Source organism: Pithys albifrons, chromosome 1 (assembly GCF_047495875.1).
Source record: "Pithys albifrons albifrons isolate INPA30051 chromosome 1, PitAlb_v1, whole genome shotgun sequence".
In the NCBI taxonomy this organism is placed as follows: domain Eukaryota; kingdom Metazoa; phylum Chordata; class Aves; order Passeriformes; family Thamnophilidae; genus Pithys; species Pithys albifrons.
In genome coordinates this window covers 88,310,002-88,337,052 of record NC_092458.1, presented here as the reverse complement: position 1 = coordinate 88,337,052, position 27,051 = coordinate 88,310,002, and the positions used below count along the sequence as shown (strand labels likewise).

Sequence of the window (27,051 nt, the reverse complement as noted above, 5' to 3'; positions counted from 1 at the left end):
AAGAGTTAAAGCACTCACAGTGCCACTGTTGTTGAAGCAGCTGAGCTGAGTTTTGAGAGGCATGAAACACCTCTGCTGTGAGGAAAGCTTGAGAGAGTTGAAGTTGCTGATCCCAGAGAAAAGAAGCTCCAGGGAGACTTTGTAACAGCCTTCCAGTACCTGAAGGTGGCCCACAAGAAAAATGGGGACAGACATTTGAGTAAGCTCTGTTCTGATACTACAGGGGTAATTGTTTTGTGAAGAAGAGGGTAGATGTAGACTAGATATAAGGAAGAATTCTTTTGCACTGAGGGTAATGAGATACTGGAAGAGGTTTCCTAGAGAGGTGGTGGATGCGCCTTCTGTGGAAATATTCAAGGCCAGATTGGACAGGGCTCTGAACAACCTGATCTAGGGGAAAATTTCCCTGCTTATTGCAAGGGGTTTGACTAGATGATCTTTAAAATTTGGACAGTTTTTGGAATCTTAAATAAACACCAGGAATCAGCAGATTGTTCCTTTCACAGATAAGCCTTACACATGACTCTTAATGTATTTGTTCACCACTCTACTCTTACTGAAATGGAAGGAAACTGCATCAGGTGAAATTCAGATTGGACATTAAGAAAAGCTGGTCAGTCACTAGAAGAGGCTCCCCAGGGAGGTGATCACAGCATCAAACCTCTAAAAGAAGCATGTGGACCATGCTCTTAGTCATATGTTTTCATTTTAGGCATTCCTGAGAGAAGCAGGGAGTTGGAATCAATAGTCTTTATCAGTTCCTTCCAAGTTGAGATATTCTATGGTTCTGAACTGTGGCAGAGCAAGCAGGAGCCATCAATATGCCTAGAAAGTCCTTTGAGTTTGCAGGGTCTTACTGCAGAGACATCTACAAGGGGAATAGAATATTAATAATCCCTACTCCCCTCATGCTCTTGATTTAGCCCCAAAGGAGTAACAATTTATTAAAAAAGGGAAATACCTGCAGCTAAACAAAGCCAATACAGAGTCAGAGAGTAATCATTTCTTCTTCAGGTGGGCTGAGAGTTCTGTGGGATCCAAAGCTTAGACTTTGCTCACACCATGCCAGTGCTGAACAAAGGACCACCTTCTGAGGTCTGAGCACAGACAGCACGAATAATTCCATGAGAAAAGTCATTTACCCCAGAAGCAGTAGAGCAGTAGACATGTCAGCCCTCCCTCTTTAGAGAGCCAGCCTTTCACAGTGAAGTGCTTGCAAGCAGGATTAAAGTTAGACTTGCTGGACTGAGGTATGCCATGTCTTGCATGTGCAGGGACCTGCACACTCATCCTTTGTATGCACACACACATGTACACGCAGTCCCTTTACAATCAAGCTATTTACAGGCAACAATGCTGAATGTCAGTGCACATTCTCAGTTTCACACATTTTCTCCCAGTCTTCTTTTCCTCAAATTCTTATGCATCAAAATTTTGAGGGACAAAAAAAGTGGCCTGCATTTTCTGTATGTCTTTTTCTTTCTAGTCCTAGAAATTTTCTCTCTTTCTAGCTTCAAGAAACCACTCTGATTATTTTCTGCTGGCAATTTTGATTCTGTTTTGTGCTCACAGGAGCAAGTACAATTTTTCTGGTGGCTGTCTCAGGATCCCGGCAAGATGCCATAATCTGTGAGACAGAAATGGTGACCTCATGAATAGGGGAAGGGAAAAGAGGAGGCGAGACTGAATTTTTGGTTTTCTGCTTTTAAATCCCATCAGGCTTTGTGTTTTCATTTCAAATTCTTTCCAAAATACTGTATCTATTTTCCTCCAAGATATTATGACGGAAATGACTTTACGCTTTGCATCTGATTATTTTTCTGAACCAAAAGCAATTACCTTTTTCAGAGGGATTTAAGACTTATCCAATAATAAGCACTCCAAAACTAAGAAAAAGAAGAGGGGGAAGATGCAAATGGTGTAGAAACCAGCAAGTCACAAAATAGTTCAAGTTCATTACAGTTAAGTAAGACCTGGAGGGACACATGATTCTCTCCCTAACACCCACTCAACTCTGAGGTGTAGGCTTATGAAATGCCTGGGAGGAAAAATTGGCCCCCGTTGTATCTTGTTTAATTTGACTGCTTGAAATGCTCACATTTTTTGGTGGTGTTTTTTCTTTTTGTTTCGTTGGGTTTTATTTTTGTTTTGGGGTTTTTTTGTTGTTGGTTTTGGTTTTTGTTTTGGTTTGGTTTTGTAATTTGGGTCTTCCTGCAGCTCTCATACCTTCCTTTAATGTAAATGTCCTTTACATTTCCAACATGCCTTTTCCCCAGCCCTCCATACCATATTGTTTGAGCAACTGCCTCTTTTTTTCTGTGACCTACACACAGCTGCTGGCACAGGGCTGTGTATCCACACACAGAGGGAGAGTAAAACCAAAGTGAAGAGCACCATTGGCACAAGCACTGTGTTCTCAGGGTCCACTTTCCAGCTCCGTGTGCTGGTAAAGTGCCAGCAATTGTGCCCCGGAGATTTCTGCTGGCCAGCAGCAGGACTGCAATGGTGAAGTTTTCCTGCCTATGCAACCCACATCCTCTGCAACCTCAGCTGGAAACTCTTTCACCACCACCTTGCCATGGGTCAGTGATAAAATACTAAGCTTGGTCGCACAATGCCTGCATGTCTGGGAGATGCTGCAACAGAAACAGGAGAAATACAGCTCAGAGTACCTATGCTTGGTGGTATCAGTCATCACACAACATGTTTTTCTTCCCATCTGTCTTAAATTTTGAAAGCATAAATTGAGCCATATTGCCTTAAATACAGCACCAAATTGGCAAAGATGGGGACTTTGTCATTGCTTCTACCAGTGATCACAGTTTGGCAATAAATGGAGCGGAAACTGTGGTAGGGTACACAAGTCCTTTGTACAGATTACTGTCTGTAAAATGGGTCTACACTTACTTGACTAGTAAGGGTTTCCATAGCTGCTTTCTAACTGCCTAGGCCATGGAAAGCACAGGATAAATTTTAAAGTACTGTCACAAAGAGGAGGTTACAGGAGGTTTTTTCCTAGCTATGCAAAGCAGCAAAAGGTCTTTAAAGATATATATATAGTTATATTGTATAGTATACTAGATATGATATAGTATACATTATATATTATATTATATTAATTATATTATATATTAAGTATTATGAGTTGTATATATATATTTATATATTTTATATAAAGTATATTTATTTTTATATAATGTATAGTATATATAAATATAGATTGATATAAAATTATTCAATATAATCAACTTAACATAGAATTTAACAGAGATTTTGAAATTCTATTTTGGTTCTATGCACAAGACTTTATTTAAACATAAAGGCCCAACAGGTTTGCTGGAAAGCAGTGAGCTCATTCTCACACTGAAGAACATGAGTTTTCACTTGCTGCCTTAGAAATGTGCTCACCCAAGAGTGTGTACCTGCCTGAAAAGGCAAAGCCCCAAGTGGGTGAAGAAAAGGCAGCTGCTGAGATCAGATCAGAAGGTTTTCGGAGCATATCCGCCTATGTCACTGCAGACTCTCTTTCAGGGGCTGCTGGGTCAAGGACAATTTGTGTCCCCATGTGTGAGGATGACATTGAGGACAGAAATTCTATTTTTAACTCTGTACATCACTAAAATAGTCTCAGGAAAAAGACTCCATCTGCAATGACTCTTCAGAGACTGGACACCAGCAGTCAGTAACATTTTTCTTTCCATTATTGCTGTGGAAAAAACTCAAAAAAACCTCCAGAGGGAATTGTGAAAAGGTGCAGTAAGAAGACAGGGAAGACAGGATATGGAAATGAATGGCTGGACACTTTGGGATTGCTACAGGTAGCTCTGGTTCAGTGAGATTTGCTGGGTTGCTGCTTTGCTGGCCTGAGAGATACATTAGAAGGTGATATTTAGAAATCATAAATAATCTCATTATATTGCAGCTGTTAGCATTCTGGAAAAGATGGATAAAAGCAGTGGAGAACTGAGTTAAAGAACCCCCTGGTGGCACACTTGTGGCAACAGATGAAGGGAGAAAAAAACCACATATATTATGGATGAATGAACCTAGAGAATTTTTAGGTTTGGATTCAGACTCAGCTGAAACTGAGATTGCCTGCTTGCCTTGTAGGGGCAACTCATAGATGCTGTATGTAGCTCCTTCTGTTGTAGAACTGTGGGTCTTGGAAAATAGCTTTAGCACTGGGCCTCTAGTTCACAGCCCACCCAGGACTGGCTCTGCAGGACTTTCTTGAGCTTCAGAGCTGCAGCTCTGTTCCACAGCTAAATTCATCTTAACAAGATATTTTATTTGGTATTGCCTTTGAATTTCCCTTTTCTGGTTCTGTCTTCTCTTCACAAACTGTAGATCACTGCCAAAACTCAGTATCAAAGGGTGTCCAACGACCCTGAACACAGGTCATGCTGATTTGCATAAGGCTGTGGCTGCAGTTCTTATATATTGTTCACTGATGCCAATACCATGAATATGGAGTAGCCTGTCAGCTTAGACCTGAAAGTGGTGGACATCAAGAGATCCCTTCACATCTGGTATCATGGCACACTCATACACTCACGAGGTGAATATGACCTGGATATTAAAAAGGAGAAGGCAAAGCACTAAGGCCATATGACAGCTAAACCTTCCTCCCCCTCTCTGTCTCTTTCACTTTGTACTATTTATAAGTCTGAGTTGACAGCTTGAACTATGGTCATGTTAGGCAGATATTTTCAGCCTTACATTTCTTCTGTGACATTACAGAACCTCCTCACCACGTCCTGTGTCATGGAAAACACAGATTCCAGAATTATTTAGTTCCCCAGTTTGGATTTCAGCATGAGTAGACCTAAGACAGGAGCCAGGGTCTTCATTTTTTCAACAGAAACCCAGTTTGATAAATCAGGAATGACTGTTAACAGGTTTTTAACTCCAAAAGTTCTTTGGGTCAGATTGTTTCCTTCTCAGATCATGGCAGTGATGGAAAAAGCTTCCCAAGTTACAAGAGCAGACAGCTGAGATGACTCCTTATATTTCATGGTGTTTGTGTCACCCTAAATAAAGAACTATTAGGCATTGTACAAAACCATTTATGTTGGTGTATAGACAATGTAACCAATTTCATGTGCTTTAGTTGTGAGTATTTAATGGTTAGTTGCCAGATATATTTAATAGCTATAAACAGTGCATACAATAGTGTATACAGTGTAAACAACAAATTTAATATAGCCCATTTCACATTGAAGAAGTGAACATCTTTTGAAGGCTCATTGTTTTTGTTGTTATATTTGAATCTGTGTGGTAGGATGCTAGAGCATCTCAAGTTCATTTGGATAAGCTCAAATTCTCCATTCAGGAAGGAGTGCAGCTTATTATTCATTATCCAAAGTAACTGAGCTATTCACAGAACATCTTCACAGACTCTATGTTGTCCCTTTTGGTGTGTGGGCATGGCCAGTTCTTTTTCATTTTGGATGGGTGCACTTTATTTTTTTTATTATAGGTTTCTTCAAGTTAGATCAACCTCCTTTCAGATAATCTTTAATATTTTCTTTCCTCAGTTGACCAAATTTTTGTGTTGGTTTCCTCTGATCTTCTGTAAAACTTGACTTTGCAATGTTCCCAGAGTTAGGAGTTGGAGTATTTTATGGGTAATACTACAACTGTAGGAACTCATCTAAAAAAATGCAAAGGACAATTGATTTTTATTTCATTTTCTGAAAAACATGCCACTGTCAATGCACACATGGAACTTACAAGCTCAAAAATAAATGTCTCCAAGTATTCTGGAGCATTTGGCATTGAACCTTCACGTCATCTTCTGGCTTTCTTTTCACTGGTGATAACGTTTTGGTGTTTGGATGGACCTTTTATATGTTTCAGGAGCCACAGATATTGAGCTGTAACCTTGGGATCTTCATTAATTATCCATTGTAAAACTTGGGTGCCACTGCTGTACTTGTCTTCTCCTTCCTCATTTTGGCTAGCTTACTAGTAAATCTAGAGGTTTTGTTGGGGTTACATTAAGAGAAATGATGCACACAGTGTGTTGTAGTCTTGCTGCCATTCTCGCATTCCTGTATTGCAGGTTTTCTGCTGTTGAGTCACCCATGCTGTGATTTTGGTGAAAGCAACACTAAAAGCCCTTACCAGTTTCACTGTCATTGATCATGTCCCTAGATATCAGTACAGGCTGTTCTTTGCATCCTTTCTCTCATGTTCCTCTAGTGCTTTTACGTACACATAGGTGTTCATACTTCTTTCTAACTGATCTTAATATTTCTGTATACAGACCTTTGCACAGCAAAGTAACAAACTACAGAGCACAGTGTTGGCCCTGGCTTGGCTGGCTGGAAGGCTGCACTCAAATTTGTGAAGGGTTAATTGTACTGCAATTCGTTCCAGATTTACTGGGAGTGTCAGTGCAGATAATTGCATCATGTGTCCAATCACTGGACCACATTATCTGTTTAATGTAGCACTCTGACAGCAGTTTTCCTTTGCACTTGTTTCTGGGTCGGTTACACCAACTTCATGCAACTGTATTCAGGTGCAATTACCTGACTGCAGAGTGAGGGAAATGTTATAAACCATCTCAGGTAGAACAGGAACTCGAGGCCATGTCACCCCTCCTACAACTCCCTGAGCACCCCTGATCTTATAAAGGAAACACTGGGAAGACTGTGGGTGTTGCAACATGTCCCCAGGGCTGTCATCAATGTAGTCTGGAGATAAAAGTCCTTCCCAGCCATGGACACTGTCACTGCGAGTGACTATTGGAGTAAAACTCCAGTTTAACAGCTGAACCATCTTGGCTGAAGCAGCACCACTGTCCTCAATATCCTCAGAGAACGGCTGATGTTCTATACTCACAGTCCCATCTGGGCCAGCCCTGTGCCTCTGCAGTACTACTGCACCCTGTAATCTGAAAAATAGTGTCCTGAGGTGTGTACAGCTTTGGATGCTGAAGGGCAGACATGGCCAAACAGAGGCTAGGACTGCTTCTAGAAGCATCCAAGGGTATCTTGCAGAAGTCACCTTTTCTCAGCAGAGAAGGGCATTATCCAGCTGAATGTCAGAGCTTCCAAAATGCTCAACAAATTCAGAACATTACTGGAATAAGAACAGCATTTGTAGGAACTTCAAGCAGTGTAAAATTACATGCTCCTAATCCTTCTCCCCCACAGCATGCAATGAGTTCCACATTGAGTCAGAAAAATAGACAAGCTCAGTGCTCCAGAGATAGACTATTGCACAACTATCCCTGCTGTGGAGGTTTATTACCCTTCCCTGAACCAGTTATCCAGCACAAAAGCCATGCTCAGTGTGCTGTCAGAACACAACAGTGTGCAGCCATGTGAACTGCTCTTTCCAGACTAGTCCTCTGTTCAGATAGGCTAGAAATGTTGGAGATTTTCACTGTAGAAAGGAGCTAATATTTGAAGAGGTGTGCTCCATACATGTTCCTGTAATTTGTGATTGTGTTGCTCTTCTGTGTTGATAAACAACAGTTACTTATGTGGAAAAGCAACCCTCCAAAAGGGTTCCAGGGATTTTAGCTGTATTCTACGCAGTTTCCTAGATGGCAATTACAGGCAAATTAGAAGAAGCAATCAGAAAACTGAGTGAGCCACTTTTCCAGCAGAAGTTTAATGTGTCGGCAGCAGCTACGGAAACCCTCCCAGCTGACTGATAGACAAACTCCCAATGATGGTCCCCTATGTGGAGTCAAAATGCTGGGCTACAGACCTGGACAAAATGCCTGGTCCTGTAGGCTGCTTCTTTCTAGAAGAAAAAGTACTGAAGAAGTCAGATGTAAATTATTCCTTGGCCACACCAACACCCACCTCTTGAGGTTCTGTTACTGCTTTTATAGCTACATTTCTAGTACATCTGTAGCATGTAATGGGCATGCTGAGCTGTTCCTCTGCCCAGTCCTTGGGTGCATTTCCATATTGTTTTTTTTTCATTTAGAATGATGCCCAACAAGGAGTATCCAGCAAAACTTATCTGCTAATGCTGATCCCACATGTGTGTGCTGTGGGTCAAGGTACCTGGCTGAGTAGGGAAAAAATAATCAAAAAAATTTTATCATTTTTTTAATGGCAAATGCTATCTGCCAGCCCTCACCTACCTCAGTAAAACTTCATCCAGTATGTTATAAATGTGTCACTCTAGCAGATCATTTACTGTAATTTTCACTGTAGTCTCTTTCAGATAATATCACAGGCTATTTACTTTAATTTGTATTTATGTCTGCAACCTGAGCATTTTACTTTAGCACACAGACCTTCACAGCCCTATGGTGCATTGGAATGCAATGCTCTGGTATTGCTGAGCTGCACCAACTGTGCTCACGGTAATATTTATGTCCTGTGCCTGTCAGTGTGTTAAGGAATGAAGCTAAATAAACTTTGCAAAGCTGGCAAACCCACTCTGATTATTTTTCTGCCATTCTTTTCATTTGTGTAACAAATTGCCAGGTTTGCACTTGGAATAGCCTGCGGTGCAGGATGAAAGGTCTATCACTGAGATTTCCACTACCCTTCCTGTGATTTGGATTGGCCCGTTAAAAGTGGGTACTTCTTCAAAGAGGTACATGATGCTTCACCTCTTAAATTTGCAGCATTGAACTGGGAGATGTAGAGCGTTCTCTTCTCCTGGACTGGAAGGAGAAGCCTACATAGGCTAAGACCAAGTGGGTCAGCCCAGTTGTGGAGTTGAGATCTCCCAGTTTCTGCAGGTGTGAATAGATCATCTGGTGTCTAATTACATCCACATGCCAGGTGAAACTTGTGGTTGGGGGATTGCACACAGGATTGCACCTCTTCTTTGTGTGGCTTCTTTGAATGAGATGTTGCACAGTGGCCTTCCCCGCACTGGGGAAATTAATAAGGTTCCTGTCCTCCTTCACTGCCTCTTCTAAAGAAACACATGAGAACTTACATCTCAAAGCTGCTCAAAGCTGGCCATAGGGTTCAAATCCTCACGGTGAAGTAGGGAAGGAAGGAAAGGGAGAGAAACCACACCACTACTGTCTCTGCCACCCACCCACACATGCTTTGCAAATGAACAATCAAAGGGCTCCTGGATGAGAGTGTGACTGTGCTAGGAGGGCTCTCAAGCCCTGTTGTTAGGGCAGTCACCCAAGGAAAGGGAGTCTTCAAGGGAAGGCTGCTCTGTGCACTGCAACCCAGGCTGCCCACCTGGCCAGCTGGTTCAAGGTGGAGCTCCCAGACTAGTCCCAGTGTAACTCTCCCATTGTCCATTGCCATCACCTCTCTCTGTGAAGGCTCAATAAGAAGTGTTAAATGGCTCAGGGCTTTGTGTCCACACACGGGTGGCAGTGGGAGAAGAGCCACGGCTGTCCATGAGATACCTGTCATGACTGGGTCCACTTTAAATTCAATGCTCACCTCATGTGTTTGGGGTGATGTCAAGGCCCTGAGCAGCTTGTGTGCTCAGGGAACTGTTCACTTGTGAGGATTTCACCTGTGCACCTAAATGAACACTAAGTAAATTATTTTAACAAACTTTGGCCCGTTATTTTCGATACTGCCCTCCAGACCCAGCTCTACTTTTGCTTTGCACAGTGACAACCATGTAGAAAGTGTAATATTTTTTGCCCATTTCACTGTTAGCTTGCTTTTAATCCTCATAGACAGTCCATGTAACTTTCACACTGAGTACTATTTGTGTACTTAAAACTTTACATCTCGGGACAGGGAAGCCTCTCTCAGATGTTTTCCTATGTTTTTTCAGTCTTAATGCTGAATATTCTGATCCTTCAGCAACAGAACACTAAGGGATAACTGTCTAGCTAACTAAGCTCTCTCATTTTATATATGTGCCCCATAAGAGCTAAATAAATATGTCCATAAATAGGGTCACTCTGAGGTCAGTAAGTTTCATACTGAAAGCAACTTCAGTTCATACTGATGCAGCAACATTATCTCAGTTTGCTGAAGAACTTGGTTGGATCAGGAGCAAGGTGCTCAGTAACCTGAAGGATCACATGGCTGAAGAGCATGGATGAGAATTTCAAAGCTCTTACCCAGAGTTTCCTTGTAAAATGCATGGAAACTGGGATACCAGTTCTTCACATTATTGTTGAAGACTGTGCGTGCACTGTGTACGTCCTTTGCCTTTTTTCAGCAAATGCTTTCATTGGTATTTTTTTTTTGTTTAATCAAGATTAGAAACATGTATTTTGATACAGAGAATGATTTTGATTTTGTTGAGTCTCTTCTTAGATGAAATACAGACCCACTCACAAAGAATTAAATGGAGTAAATAAGAAAGAGCAATCTAATGCAAACAGCCAGCAGAAAGAAATACTGGTTCACACAACATATTATTAACCTGCAGAAATTGTTGCCATAAGATGGAATTAAACACAAAAACAGAGCAAACATCAAAGCACAGATTGAAGGGTATTTTTGAAAGATTCTGAAAGGATTTTAGAAAGACTCTTAAGCTCTCTGTTTCAAGATTAACCAATAATTCATTATTAGGGCTAAACAAAAGACAACAAGGTGAGGGATGGATTGTCTCCCCTCCACAGTCTTCCCTGCCCTTCCCAGCAGCACCCATGGCTAGACACAGTAAAAGCCAGAATACAGATGGACAGACTAGGCACAAAACTGGGAATGTCATTGGTATATTTATCTTCTCCTGTAAAAACAAAAATTCTTGCAGAATTTATCTTTAAAGGTCTTTCTACCTTCCTGGTGCTTTCTCAATTCAGGAAAAAAAAGAAAAGAAAAAAATTTATTGGCACAAGGAAAGCTTTAAACTCTGCAGCCATAACTTCCAGCCCTTTTTGAGAGGGTTTCAGCTTCCCCACAGCTTTCAGTGTTAATGTCTCAATATCAAATTAGAAATATAGTGCAAATGAAAAACTGACACATACCCCAAAGTTACACTTCAAAATGAAAAATAAACTATACTGTTATTTTTAAGTATTATTGACTATACTGACTGTGAAAAAATTTTCTGAAGGGCTTTTTACTAGCCTTCAATAACCAAAATAACAACCCCAGTTGTCTTTAAGACACATTTACTGTAAAGAAGGCACCTTACAAATTCCAAACACTCAATTTTTAAAATTTCTTCAGAAGGCAAAAATTTTATTTTTATAATAGTATTGTCCGGACTTCACATTCTGGCACTGTGTCTTCACTTCCTCTATTGTGCAAACACACATGACAGTATGACGAAAATGTCTTGTCTCTAGAAAACCCCTGAAAAGCCTCACAGACAGAGAAAAACACAGAGGGAACAATTGCAAAGATTTATTTAGCGCATTCTGTGCTTGGCACTTAGAAACAGAGTTCCGTGCATAGGGCAAATCTTTATACACCTTTTTTTTCATACATATTTTACATACCATTTTTATTGCCCTCTTTTATACTCATAATAATGAATACCCCACTAGGCATATAAATACATTTATCTACAACACTTCACAACAAATCTCAATAATATCTGTATTCTGTTACTTGGTATTTGCATTTTCACACAACTTAAATGCATAGCTTGCACCAAGCTACAATTGTTTTCTTATTTTTAAAGGATTTGAAGAGAAAAGAAAAAGGAAAAAAACAGAAAAGAAAGATGTCAAAAGGCAATGATCTATTTGGTTAAACAGAGATCATGTGGCAGTTGGAAGGTTGGCAAATACTCGACCTCACTGTTTCTGAAATGCTAATGGTTTTCTATGGCAACTCTTGCATGCAAGGTCAGCTGCACTCCTGTAGAGCAAAACTCTCTTTTTAATTTGCTCCTCCCTGTATGCTCAGTCTGGACAGTTTCCTCCTGTTGAGATAAGTGCTGTGGGACACACATTCCCACAAAGGTTGTCATCCATTCAGTTTGGCTTCATTACCTCTGGCCAAGTCAACAGCAGCCGAGACCCTTCTTCCCCATGCACCTCTCCAAAGTTCAATCCCTGCTTATGCTTGAGGCTGCTTTGTGGGTTAAAACTTTCCTCTCTCCTGTCTCTTCCTTCTCCATCTACAGGCTGTGTACTGGTGAGCTCAACCCTCACAAAGAAACCTCTGGCTGGGCAGAGCCATGGTGAACATGAAGAAACCTTTTTGGAAGAAGCTCCAGCCCAGCAGTGCCACTCCTGTGATACAATGGAAGAAGGACCCACAGACCACTGTTTCCTTCAGAAATTGGCTTAGTCACTCCAGCAGTGAGGATCTATTTGGAAATGGGGAGGTCTTTAAAGTCATGGGCAGTGCAGCTTCAGAGGATGAAGCCCTGGGAGACTTCCCTTCTTCAACACCCAGAGGAGACAGCACAGGGTATGGGTCCCTCCATGCTGAAAGCTCACACTAGCTGAAAGTTAATGCATAGAAGGTATATTGGCTGTTTCTCTCCAGCTTCTTGTTAAAGTCATGCCCTTCTCTCTGCAATGTCCAGAAAAAGAGTTGCTCAGTGGCCGGTCTGGAGGCCCTGGGTTACAACAAGCTGCGATGGCTGTCAGTCAAGGCTTTCCACAAGGTTCTGTGGCACATACCTAAATGGCTTATGTTCTTATTTATCATCACAATACTAGTTCCACTATAAGTTTGAAGGCAAAAAGGTACTGGGATGGTTTCACCCCTGGTAATGATGAAGGTCCAGCTGCCTTCGATGCCAAGGAGAGGCATGGCTTGTTAGACCATGTGCACAGACATCTGTGAGGAGGAGCCCTGAACTGCACCATACTGTCTGTTGTCACAGGCATTGGCTGTCTGCTGGTTGCTGGAGGGAGGGCTGATCATGTGCATCCCGTGATCCATCCCTGTGGAAAGGTATTGCCTCTCTCCAAAGGCCCCACTGGATGGGGAAGAGCAGAGTAAAGTGCTTTGGGATGTGGTGAGTTTCTCCGGGCTTGCTGCCAGCCTTGGGGAAGCAGGGAAATTGTATCCATAGAGGTTGTAGGGATTGTGCAGGGAGAAGGCATTGTAGGAGCTCTGCTGCATGTGGCCACCACCAAACATGTGTGAAGAGGAGGAGGTGGAGGCAGGGTTGCCTGCTTGCATGACATACTGAAACTGAGAGCTGGGGAAAGATCCCAGCTGGCCACTGTATGCCTCCATCTTGCTGTTGCTGGGCAGGGAGGAAGGAGCCGGCATTCCTGAGATCAAGGATGGAGTCCTCTGAGGCATGAAGGTTTCAGAGGGCTGCGAAGCAGAAGCAGTGCTGCTCTGCAGCCGATTGTAGCCACCATCACTCAGCCCTGGGTAGCTCTGCAATGCAGCCATGTTGCTTCTGGCACACGGAGGATAATCAGACAAGTTGAGGTTGCAAAGCTGACTCTCCCGGCAGCCCACATTGAAAGTGTTGGGGGCCAGATGAAAGGCTGGAGGAGAGCAGGATGGAGAGAGAAGGTGAGAGGAAGCAGATGGTGATGGGGTTCCCGTGCTGGAGGTGGTTGGGGAGGTTCCTGTGCTGCCTCCTGCAAAGTAAAACACATGGGAGGATGTTCAGAGCCCAGAATCACATCTGCAAAATGAGACAGTCTCATTAAAAAACAGCTTAGTTTAATAAAGGAACAAGGGTGGTAAAATGGCCGCTGGAAAACTCAGCCTTTCTTGGCAAAGGCCCTCACTTTATTAATAGCATCCCTTGGTCTTTTCTTCTGCTTTTTAGTTTTGACTTTGTTTTTCAACTGAGGTTTTATTCCCTTTTAAAATGAGAGAGGGAAGCAAGCCTGCCACAGAGCAACCCAAGGCACTGGGAAAACCTTAAATAAAGTGCTGTTCCAGCAGATAACAGATCTGCCATTTCCAGGTATTCTTTTTCCGGGGGGGGGGGGGGGGGGGGGGGCGGGGAGAAAGTGCCATTCTCGTCTTTCCTGGTCTGCAGGAAGATCACCAGTTAGTGAGCTGTATGGTCCCACTGCAAACATGCTTTATCATCTGCTCAGGGACTTGCGGCGGGAAGTGGCTGAGAGCATATTGGACTTGTGCACCATTCAGCATTTTTGTCAGATGGCTCATGGTGAAGCAGGACTGATTTAACCCAAAAGTAATGCTAAAATGAAGGGCACAGAAAGGGGATCTGCTGGGATTTTCAGTCATGTGCTTAAACTTTAAAAGGGATTCCATAGGTTGTACCACCGGTGTTAACAAAATATTGATATACATGCATGTCGGTAGTATCAACGCATTATGCAATACTTATGCTATGAATGGTGGAATTGACCATTTTGCACAGCAGGGATGCTCACATGTTCTGGCCTGGGAAAATAATACTGTGTAATACTACCAGGAATGGTAACAAACTGAATGCAAGTGATATGAAGGAGATGATAGCACAACTTTGAGGTTGAGAAGAGGTTATTTATAGGCAACATTCTGATTTAGAGGAAGCGTCCTTGAGCAACTAGGAAAATGAGTTCTGAACTTAAGGGAATTCAATTTCCTGATGTTAAACCTTTTATTTTCATTTGAGTTATTCTCTTTGTGTGGTATCCCCTTTCTGCATTAGCACAACTAACACTGAAGAATCCTGTGCAAGGGGAAAAGAGGTGCTGGTAAAGAGGTTTGACCAAGGAATAAGCAGATCCAGAAGCACTGGGAAGACAACTGGTGAGGCAGCATTTCCATCATGATAGAAGATAACAGATGAGAAGCAAAGGGGCTGGAAAAGAGAGTGTTAGAGTGGGCAGAAGAAATATAACTAAGACAGAGGTTGCACACTGAGGATCAAAAATAAGGGTTAGCTTTTTCTTGTGTCACCTTGCAGGGAAAAAACCCCAAACTACACAGCAGGATTTTGAGACCAGTCTAGGTCTGCTGCAAAACAGGAGAGAAACTGAATGGAGTTCTGCTTGATGAATAGCGAATAGGTCATGTAAATGGTTAATACACTAGAAAGACAGCTTCTGTGTCAGTATATGATGGTGAAAATGTAAGTGAGACCATAGCTGTCTCTTTCTAACATACCTAGGATGAAACAGAATGGTAAGTGAAAATGTACTCTTGAGACATTAATAATATTTGTTATTTTTTGAATTTAAATTTTTTTCTGAAGCCAGACCCAGAAAAAAAGAAGAAAAACAGCCTTGGTAAGCACAGCTTGGAGTGATTGCTGTTGACCCAGACAGCATTAGCAAAATGCATGTTTCTATGTTGCTAAATCAAAGCAGTCATTCTCATTACCAGCCATGGGTAGGAATGCTTATTGGTTATTGTTTATTGCTATGCCACTGACTCCTTTAGTCATTCATTCAGAAGTATAAAAGAGAAGCATTGCATAAAATCTCCATTAAAGTTAATGAGAAAATTTGAAGTTTCAAATGGCATTATGGACTCTCTGTATTTTCTTCTTGACAATACTGAAACGCTCAAACTTGCTTTTTTATTTTAGGTCCAGAGTTCAAATGGTTTTTATGCAAATTTCTAATTTTTTTAAATGGTACATTTACCTGTTTCATTTAAAGTCTCTGAGAGACAATCTTGGGCTAATTTTGTTGTGGTAAGTTAAGTTGATACCGCTCCAGCCTTTTTCCTGTTTCTCTGTTACAGGTTGTCAGTAATGCAGCAGGGTCAGCAGAATGGAATGTCTACCTCTACAGAAGTAGTTTCATTGCAGTCTGCTTTTTGAAAGCAGTTGAATTTGCTGATTAAGTTGAGACTGAACTGAGGTACACAACCACAGACACATATTTTTGTGTTAGCCCTGCACTAAAGAGCACAACCTCCAGCAGGGAGGACAGGCAGACAGCTGAGTTCATACATCATCTTTTAGTTATCCAAGCCCAAAATCCAGGGGTCACATAATCACAAAACAAATACAGCACAAAGTGAAGTACATTCAACCCACAATTACCCTATATTTGAATCTTTACACCACATATTTCATGAACAAACTGGGAAAAGTGACTTTGTTGCTGACACTGGCTGGAGAATAAGTAAAAATATGTATACGTGAATATTTAATAACCTGTTTGAAATAAAATACATAGAATAAATTCTTAAATGTAATGTCTTCATTTTAATCTTTCTTTACTCTGGAGTTATCCTTTAAAAACTATGTGGGAGAAGAGTGCACACACCAGTTAACTCAAACATTAGACTTTATTAATCTGTTAAGGAGCTATGAGTCCTGCCGATATCTGAGGGTCTTTCATAGAGCAAGAATAAGTAGAGATTGCTAATTAGGAATGACAAGTATTGCTTAATGGCTCCAAAACTCAGAATTGTGCATTTCAGCTCACCCCCAGAGGGAGACTAAAGTGATTCTGCTTTGAATTATCCCTATTTGCAGGCCAACAGAAAAACCCTAAAGACACAACAGAGCAGTTAGGAAACAAAGTAAAAAAGATTTTTCTTTTCCCCTGTAACTTCAAAATGATGAGGAGGTAAGAGATCAATCAACAGGAGTCAACACCAAATCTGACAACCCTATTTAAGAATGCTTTGCTACCAATACCAATCACAGGCACAGGAGCACCACTTCTGCTGCAACAGAGCATGAGGCAGAAGCATGAAGTTCCTGTTCTTTTGCAGAATGCTCTTTACACCTTTAAGTGGAATGAGAAACAACACAAAGCTAGGCCCTTCTCAGCTCATTCTCTTCAGAAGGCAAACAGCTCCACTCTGCTCTGAATGCTATTACTTATCCGTCTTTGCTGGCAGCACTAAGTATGGGCCAAACACAACTTGGATTTTGTGAAGTTATAACTTGGTCTGTAGTTGTTAAAAAGTCAGCCAAATACCCCTAAAGATGGCAGCAAGCCCAGCCAGTATATCCACACCATACTACAGCCTTGGATACACAGATGTGTATGTCATTTTAATGGAAGGCATGGATACAAAACAATCTAGTTAAACTGATGCACAACACTATGTTTAGGTCTGGTTTAATTCAACTGAAACCACATTTAAGCAATAATAAAATGAATCCCTCAAAATTCTCCTATATTCCTTTGCTCTACCTGCTGTTTCCCATGGAAATAATTGCCAAAACCAAAAGCATTTACTGGCAATGTCACAGTATCTCTCACCTCCACGATTAGAATGATTCCAAAGTGACTAATTACTACTATGCCCAGAAGATAGTTTTTTGGCTCTGAAGACATCGGTCCCACATATCTCACATTTGTATAAAATACAAGGTTCAGAACTTCAAAACCTGTTACTTTGTACCTGAGCCCTGCACTGCATGGCAGATGAACGTGTCTCTCCTCACAGTATCCTGCTGTTATGTCAAGGACTTAGCCAAGCAAGGTGTCATCCTGAAGGACCCTTGCTCTCTGCCTGGGCATGCAAGTCATAACTAAGTTGACTTTATCAAAAGAATAGGAGAATTTTCAAAAAGGGAGAGTGGAAAATGATCTAGAAGTCAAAATCTGCAAACAGTACTGAGAAGTAAGAAATCATTGGTAAGGAGGGAAGGTGGGAAAAAGAAGAATGAAGTCACAGTGGACGATTTGGAGAGCCTGTTGAAAAGGTTCGATGTAGAAGCAAACCTTCTTCCTCATGCCAGCATTTCCTCTTGTGAGACTATATAGAAATGCTGACTGTGCCTATGTCAGATGTGTGACTACAAGGGTTAGGGAAGAAATTACGGCTTTTCCTATGTGCATCAACAAGAGCTGCCATTAAAATATTGCCTCAAGGAGCTTAATACTGGTCTTTCCTTCCTGTCACATGTGTCCATCTAAGCCTTGGTAATGGTGGTGTCTCCCTGTATGTTCCAAATAGAGCCTTGCTTTTCCTTTTATCTAGACTAAGTATGTGTTAAGGACAGTACCAGGGTGAACTGAAAGCACATGGTAAACTTTCTCAGTCCATGGGTATGATGTGCCTTAAAATGAGGGGCCAGAGTATTCTTGAAGCATTCAGCATGCCAGGCTGTCTGAAAGGCAACAGGGACCTCTTCCACACAGGGCAGGTCACGTAGAGAACTTCTAACACTGCAGTGTAGATGGAAAATACATCTGCCAGCAGCCAGCACTAGCCAAAGGAGCTTTCTGGCAACTGCAAGATAGTGGGGAGAGCATCAGTGCCAAGGGAGTCTGAAGAAATTGTGCATGGAAATTTTTTTGGGATCTCTTTTACAAATGAAACCATACTATTTAATTGACCCACAACTTATCCCAACCTCCTTTATCTGAAAGGTGCACATAAATCAAACTTTGGACTCCACCACAGCATATTTTCCTTGCTAATGTTTCCAGGCATTGGTTGCTACCATAACCTGTAGTGACTCCATACAAACCTCTCGGTCCTTGAAGTCCTTTCTTTGTGCAGAGGAGGAAAGAAAGTGCAAGGAGAAGTTGCAGTCAGCACAAGATGTCTGAATATGAATGTCATGCCCTGTGCAACAGCAGAGTCTCATTAGGCAGGAGAGAGTTTTAGAGCAGTTTGGGCAACTTGGTTTCAGCCTGCAGCTCTCAGCATCTCTGGTCTCAGACACTGATGACCTGGTGTTCACTGCCACATTACAAACAGATGTGGCTGTGGGTCCTTAGAGCTTGTGCCTTGACTTTCTAACAAGGATGGGAATGGCAGGGGGAAATGTCTTAAGATTTTACATTTTGATGGGTTAGGCAACACAAAGTTATTCTTTGGGTGGAAATGCTTCTTAAACAGCTCAGACCACTTCCACCTATAAGCTAGTTTAGCTTATGACCAGATACGAACTGCAGGTCCAGCCTGTGGTCTGGAGGCCATTTGGCTCAGTCCAGCAGGGCAGGCTCAGTCAAGACATCTTCCACCTTGATATGTGAGCAGCACCTAACCTAAAAGGCAGATGCTTGGATTGATAGGTGCACGACCTTGCTTGTCCATCTCCTAGAGGAGTCACAGCCACTCTTCTGACACATGCCCAAGATGTTGGCATCTTCCTCATACGATAGGCATGTCTCCAAGTACCTGAGCATGCAGGAAAAAGGGGCTGTGGTCACCAGTCATTCATCTGGCTCATAGCTCTCCTCCTGGCACTGACTGAATAACCCTCCTGAGGGGCAGTTTACATTCACTTGGGCACAAAGCCATCCTAATGCAACTCTCCAGCTTTCCAAATGGAGCTGACCTGGAGCTGGCATGTATCTAGCCAGCATGGAGCACAGAGGAGCCTGTCCATGCAGACATACTCTAAGTCACTCCTGAAAGGTCTGAGTTTTATGAGTACTACAGGGACTTGTACACATAAGTAAAGAGTCTTTCTAAAGCACAGGTAAGAGCAACTCTTCCCAGTGTTTTGCAGTGTTCCAGCCTTGGACACAACAGTAAATAAATGGGATGGCATGCATGCAGGAAGACAAATTTGAACAAAAAGGTAAATCCCATTCTCTTCCTTTGCACTTGTACACACATATATGCTAAGTATGCCTTATGAAACTTACTCTCTGTTTTCCAAGTTACTTCACCTTTGGTTGCAGAACAAAAATTAAATTTGCTTAATTGCTCAAAGATGGGAATCTGAGAGAGTAATAAGGTAAGGATGGAGTATTTGTGCAGACTGCCAGATGGTCTGACAGATAGCTTGTGAGGCCAGAGTGTGCCACTGTAACCATATGATCTCATGTCCTTTCATAGCCAAGCCTAGCACAAACCTGGATCCATTTCTGCTTCAGGCAGCACATGCCTCAGTCCTGCTTGATGCCTCCAGTTTAGGTGCCACTCCTGCTCTCACCCAGCATGACAACTTTTGCCTTGCAAGTATAACTGGCAGTCTGAGCTCTCTTTTCCCATTCCTAGCATTCCAAAACTCAAGTCTAAAACCTTCGGAAGAACTGAAAGATATTCTTCATCACATTCTTCTTGCACCAGCATTACTCACGTTCCCTCTTCACCACCTTGGAAAACAAAACAGTTTTGATGCCTCTTCTCTTTCCACAAGGCAAGAGTTGGGCCACCTGGTCTGTGACAGGCTGGACTCTCTCTTCATTCTTTCCCTGTTTCTAGGAACAAAAACTTTCCACTTTCTTGGGAATGAGGGCCATTTCTGTCTTTGCAGAGTGCAGCTGCCTTTTTTATCCCTCTATAGAGTCCTTGGCCAATTATCAAATTATGAATCTGCTGGTAAAATCTTTAAAAGGCCCAAATGAGACTCAAAATCTACCACATGCCAAGTTGCTGGATTGCAGAGGAAATATAAAGAGTGCTTTGTAGTTCCTTGGGATACAGCTCACAGAGCACACACACACAAAAAAAAAAAGAGAGATGATTATAGCAATAGGATGAAGGGGGAAAGTATGTACTGTATGGCACAAAAGTGAGGAATGAAAGGAAATTTTGGTTCAGGTTAGCAAATTATACAGAAAGACCTTTTTTTATGTTTGCCTTGAATTACAAAAATCACTGGAATAAATGGTAGATCTAGAACAACTCAGAATAATACTTTACTTCCCTTTAACATTTACAGATTTCTGCAACACAAACTGGACAGTCAGAAAGTTAGAGATAAAACCTGCCTCAGTCATCAAGATAAAACACTTTCAAGATCTAAGATTAGAAAACTACCCTTTTATTCTAATGTGGACAAAAAGTAGAATTCAAGACATCTGATTTCAATTCCCATCTATGTCCAGAGCATCAAGAGAGCTGTCCCAAAACTAAGAAACAAAACCCCCTTTCCAGGACCTGCAGGCTATCTTTAATGTGAGGGTTCCTGCTCCTCATATAAACACATTGTACTCTTGGGGCAGTTCCACGCTCTCTCAGGAGAAGGCCTGTTGGACGTTACCTTCTGTCTCACGTGCAGTTTCAATGTGGCACACATGACAGTTCCATGAGCTTTATATCAGCTCCTCCTGTTTACCTTCTTCAAGTACAGACAGATCTAGTGAATTCAGCCTTGGAGGATGATGAGTGATAATCATGCATGGTCCTTCACATTTGCAGCCATCAGCTGGGCGCAGACATTGACAAGGGGGCCAAGGGGGGGTCCTACTCTGAGAGGACACAATGAAAATAGAATGCAGAAAAGGATTCCCTGTGGAGCAAATCTTTCAGAAGGCCATGACAGTAGCTTCTACAACTTTGTAGCTGAGATTAACTGAAATTGAGATTACTTTTTTTTTTACTTCTGTCGCAGAATTAACCTGAATTGCAAACTTTTCCTGTCAGTCTTGATGGAATCTGCTTTGGGCCAACACTGGCCCTGGAAGCTCCTGCACATTAAATGATAAAAACAAAATAAACAACTATAAAAAACAGAGGCAACATGGTTCAGAATTTCTGAACTGAGGAAAAATGTCACAGTACTGTGGCAAGCTCAAAGAACATGGCATTTTCTATTTATAACAAAATAATATGCTACTCTGAGGAAATTGTGCAATTCTTCCAAGTACCATTGTCCACCTGCAGTCATTCATGGGAAATTTGATCACCACCCATCAGATAACAGACATTTAGGTTTCAGTCATTGGAAGTCAGGGTAAGAAGCTCTCTGGAGTAACAAAGCATTTCAGGCTCCTTTCAGGTCATCAAGGAGTGGCACAGATTTTGACTTGTAGCCCCTTGTGTCATATCTGGGAGGGTATTTTATTTTCAGTGTTAAAGATGAGACTTTGAAGCACCAAAAATTTCCCCTCTCTAAAGAAAAACTGTCTGCAGTTCAACAAAGAAGATGCTGGAACAGTTTGTTCCCTGTTGCTTCATTTAAATGAGGCAATCTACGAGCCATTTGAAGTATATAGCAGAAACCAGTGCTTGATCCCAATAACTGTGGCAACAACTGCTCTGTTTCAAATCTCTCTTCAAGGTCAAAAAATCAAGAAGAAAATTGAGACCAAACTTAGATATCTGACCTCTGCCAATAGCCTAGACTGCTCACAATTGATTTCAAAAGGGAAGCAGCATCCGGATTATTCTGGTGGCAGTGCTGAGAGAACCAATGGCTGCCGTTGGGAGGCAAGGGGCCAAGCAGATGAATTTTTAGACTGTTCAACCTCCCTTGGCATAAGCAGCTCCACACTATTGAGAGACACTATTTTTGGGATCTAGGATCTCAAATAAAGCCAAAAGGATCTTCATAGTAATTTACTTCTTTCTGGCTCCTGGTGCTTGTGATGCCTTCAGATGAAGTTCTAGAGGACTCTGTCTTCCTTCCACTTGACACCAGTACACATTTGTCTGCTCAGGATTTTGTTTTCTTATGGGTGCAATCAGGACAGCTCTCTCAACACCACACCCATGAGTGAAGTGTATTGTACTGAATAATTAACAAGTAGTACAGAAAAACTTTGGCAAGAGAAAGGTGATGCCTGCCCCAAAAGGGTAATGTTTACGGACAGAGAAGCTGGAAAAGCAACACTACCTCATCTCAGGGTATCTGCCTCCCAGCTGTTGACATACCATGCAGATTTAGGGTTTGTCTGGAAACATCATTCCTACAAGAAAACGTGGTTCCTTTCCAACAGTAAATGAGACTTTTGAATCTCTTCCACACCAAGAACAGGGTGCTTATCCTTTTGTGCCTATCCTTGTTGACACAAGACTGCAGGCTTAAGATGTGCCCCTCTCAGAAGAAGACAGCAGGACCTGTACTCAGTCATCAGTTTGTACATTCATGCTACTCCAGGGATAGCAGTATACCTGCTGTTACCAGAGATGGCAACAGCTGTCTTGCCAGCAAGGAACTCATCCTTCTTTGCCTTCAGTACCCTTTTAGACAATTTTCAAGTTCTTTATGCTAATCTTGAGAACCAGTAAGGCCAGTTTTACAGACTCTCTAAGAGGTAGACTCTCTGCCTCAGGTCTCCCTTCCAAGATCCATGTGGACACCCAAGCTGATGGAGACAGGATTGAATCTACTGCACCTACTCTCCTGTGGAGTCCTCAGCAAAGGCACTTATTTAAGCAAAGAGAACCCACTGAAAAGGAAAACTGCCTTGAGAACTCACCAGTCAAGGCTAAGATGTTTGACTCTTGCAGATTTGGTATGCATGTATCAAACCAGCAATTTAATGGTGAAGTAAATTTTTATGTGCTGCAAGCCCACTGAGAGTCACATCATGTGACTCTCATATGGGTCCTCAAATCCTGCTTAGGAGGCATTTCTTTTAACCAACTGCCAGGGTACCTTTGATTTCACTGCTTGCATAAGTCATCAGCTTTTGTAGGAAGGATCAAATACTGATCACTACTCCACTATTGTCCTAGTGTCTTTCTATGTCCTGGCAAAACTTACAATCACTGATAGTGATCTGCTCATCACAATATCCTGTGGGAAACTGGATACCACATAGGAGCCAGCAACAGCTCTGTTTACTCTTAGAAAGTGACATAATCCAGAGTTACTGGAACTCTTTTTTTCTCCCCCCCCCCCCCCGCCTCTTCTCTTTTTTATGTTCCCTTTTATAATCAAGAAACTGAGCCACATATTTTTAATAATGAGAATCTGGATGAGGTTCAATCTAAATTTTGAAAATATATTCCAATTAAAGACTTTAATAGATTCTTGGCTTTCCCTACATCTCATTGCCATGTGCATTCAATAATCCCAAGCCTCCTTTTTCCCTAGTAGTAAGTAGAGTGCAGTGTGGGTGACATCACTCTCCAGAAGGTCAGCCTCCCCTGGGCTTCCATTTTCTGAGCATTTCTTGCAAAGGTTTTGTTGAGGGGGGACTTCTCCAAACTGGTTGCAGATCTGCTGAGACTGTCAAACATGGTGTTTGTTCTTGTGAAGCTGCAATGACTTTTGCATTGGGTGCTCCAAAAGGAAGGTTTTGTTCTCAAGCCAGAGGGTTTCACTAACAGAAAGTGCATGTTCTTCCCCTCAGTAGGACAACAGGGTGACTGCTCAGGTCACAGACCTGCAGAGACTTGCTGATGTGCTTTACTTCAATAGCAACACATGCAAATAGAGCTCACAGACTGCTACATTCAGCCACACCAGGCATCTCTGCAACTGGTTGCAGTATCAAGCTCACCAGTTTGTGTGGCAGCTGAAACCTATCATTGTGCAGATTAGAGAGTTATTTAATCCCTGTATGAAACAGCTGCATTCAGCACACCCAGTATCGATTTTGGTGTGTCACTGTGGCCCGTGCTCAACATACAGCTTGGGCCAAATAAATAAGCAAAGCACTAGGATGTATGTTGAATGGCAGAAAGGATAATGTGGAAAAAATTATAATACCTTTGGATAGTTGTATCATGTGAATGCATCTGGAATACTCTGTGCAGACTTGTTTTTAAAGAAACTATTAACAACTTGGAAAACTTCCCACTAGAAGAGAAGTTAAATGACTGGTCCTATACACTTTGAGAGGCAGAGAAGAGGGACATAAAAACCTATAAAACAATTTAATGTATAAAGAAGGTGGATGAGGGAGAAATTTTGGTTATCTCTTAACATCCCAGAAAAAAGGATGGACATTTAGTCATAATAGAAAAATCAGAGCCACTTGAATGAAGCATTTTCTGCACAGTTGTTTCACAATAACAAGAAAATTACAGTCACAAGAGTATTGAGAATGGGTGACTCAAAGCTAACACATATTATCTCTGCAAGATAGTAGAGGCTATAACAATTTGGTATGTGAGATTCTTTTTGATTAACTATACAAACTGAGTTTTCCTTCCCAGGCATCTTCTCCATTCAAAAAATCATTGTATTTTTTTTCCTAAATTCTCTTCAATCTCTTTCCATCCTTTAAAATTACCTACAGTAGAAGATCATATTGCAACATCAGTTTGCAGCTAGAAAACTGCCTCCCCGCTGCTTACCACTATTATTTTTCTACACAAAAGTTTGCATGATTTTATCACAGCATTACTTGCACTGTCCATTGCCCGTGAAATGGCTTATGCACTGAGATTTCTAAATTCTTGTCAGTGCCAACACTTTGCAGCAAACTCAGTGGGTAGCTATGTCCCACTGTTTCATTTAGTTTTGGACAAGTTAATATTGGAACCGGGCTCTGCAAGTAATACTGAGATTTTCCTCACTGGATGGTGTGTTTGTAGTTACCATGCCAGCTTTGAGATCAGTCAGCTACTCATTTCATAATACACACTAACACTAACATTTCCAAATCGGCACTCATGGCAATAAACACTCTCCAAAAACCATCACACCTGTACAGTTATTTCTGTAAGTCAAATCTCTAAATTGAACAAACAGTTCAGTTGGATTTGTTTGACAAAATGGTTTTTGAAAAAGCAGATAATACTGTCATGTCATGAAAAAACTACCAAGTGACAAAAGAAAAGCTAAACAATTCATAGCACAGAAAAATTTAGCGGGAAAGCAGCAAAGGCACCATATTTGTGCTGCTGACATCCCAAAATTTGTCCATAAAACATAACTTTTCCTGCAACAGTAAGAGGGACCCATCTGTAGAAAATCAAAGCTGAATTCCACAGTTCCTATGGCAGAACTGGTCCAGCACTTCCCTAGACTTCATGTAACTGGAACCTATTGCTTTTTTCCTATCCAACACAGACAGCATCTTATTTCAGTACCATGATGTCTTCACTCCCTCCTCACAGGCTGGACAACCATAAAATGCTCCTCATCAGTAGTTTCTCCCACGCATGTGGCGACTTTTGCTGCTCTCACCTTGTCTCTCTGCAGTACATGTGCATTCCATTTTAGCTTCAGTGGACACATCTAGTCCCAAAAGCCTCCTGTAACCCAGTGCATTTTCTCAAGTAATAATTTAAGGGATAAAAGGAAGGCTTGGAATTCCTCAAATGTTTATTCAGAAATGTCACATGTTCACCCAGCTTTGGAGACAACAATGTGATTTGAAAATAAAGTACATGTTTATTAAAATAATACCCTGAAAACTTCTAATTCATAAATACACAAAGGTATGAGATCATAGCATGCAGCTCAGAGCACTGAAGCTTCAGGTGGGAGTGAGGAGCAAAGTCCAGGGCAAATCACCTACATGTAGAGACTGGCTAAGTCTGGGAGGATCTGAGGGTCAATAGCTTATGCTGATATCAGCTGTTGAACACCAGTGATTTACTCACCTGTCACTCAGTTCACATGCTTGAAAGCAAGGAGACGAAGAGGTATGGGCACGGTATATCCTGGTTGTCTTATATTTGAACGGAAGAACCACATGTGGCTTCAAGCCACCTCATCATTTCTTCTGTTTCTGCCAGAAATTCCAAGGCCTCCAGACCAGCATACTTGTGCTGGTCTTTAGAGGCTGTCCCAGCAGCCAGAAATTAAAATAGAGTGTGTCTGTACCTTGGCTTTGCACCTATTTTTGAGATCAGGGGTCAGCTTGTTACAGCAACTACTGAGAGGTGAGCACTGTGATAGTTGGAATATTTCTGATTCATTTTCTTGAGCTCATTTAACATGGCTGAATGCAGAGCTCAAAACACTTTTTTGTAATGAGTTATTAAGTTTTGAGAATGACCTGTGAACAAAACTTTAGTTAAGGGCTGCCCTAATCCTAGTGGTCTGTGGTGCAGTGGTGGTGGTCTGCACAGAACCAGTTGGTCACAGGGTACTGGCTTGCTTCCTGGTTTTTCAGCTGCCAAACTATATCATAGCAAGCTAAAAATACATTAAATATTTTCCTTTCCTAGTATTACCTTACCACGTAAGCCATAGCTGGACTTGCCACTACGATGTTATCTGATAACTGAGGGGAAGGGAGGCAGGCGAGCCCAAATAGTGGGTGAGACATTGGAGAGAGGCTGCTTCAGTGACTGTGACCAGGAGGAGAGGCTGTTATGTTTCTATTTAGGTAGGTGATGAAAACATTCCTGAATCCCTGCTTTAACCCATCTATGACTGTATGTCCCACCACAAGTGCTTCTCAACACAAGCCCCTGAGCTTGTGCAAAATCTTTCCTGCCCCATGTTGTGCCATTAAGAAGAGTTGGGTGGCCATGTAAAGACCATGCATGGGGAGTCTAACACAGCTGACAGGAGTGTGATCTATCCTTCTCCGGTGCTCTGCCATCAGAAAAATGAGTCACCAGTTGACCTAAGCTCTGTGGTGTTGCATGTGGAACCGGGGTGAGGGACAGTCAGCAAGAAGAGATTCCTGCACTGATTCTGCCCCAGTGATGGGCAGCCCCAACAGTCACCACTGCTTCCTTGCCTCTGGAGGAGACCGCACTATCTCCAGATGGATTCAAGGTCCAGAGG

At 41.9% G+C, this 27,051-nt stretch overlaps 1 protein-coding gene across 1 annotated transcript in view; it reads right to left on the bottom strand.

The window, feature by feature from the left end:
* Window positions 1-11,255: 11,255 nt before the first annotated feature.
* TBX15 (T-box transcription factor 15) overlaps window positions 11,256-27,051 on the bottom strand; it is a 92,190-nt gene continuing 76,394 nt past the window's right edge. Inside the window, exon 8 of the mRNA XM_071572074.1 lies at window positions 11,256-13,426. Within this exon, the coding sequence (XP_071428175.1) occupies window positions 12,642-13,426 (785 nt within the window). The 3' untranslated portion in view covers window positions 11,256-12,641. The remainder of the gene's footprint in view (window positions 13,427-27,051) is intronic.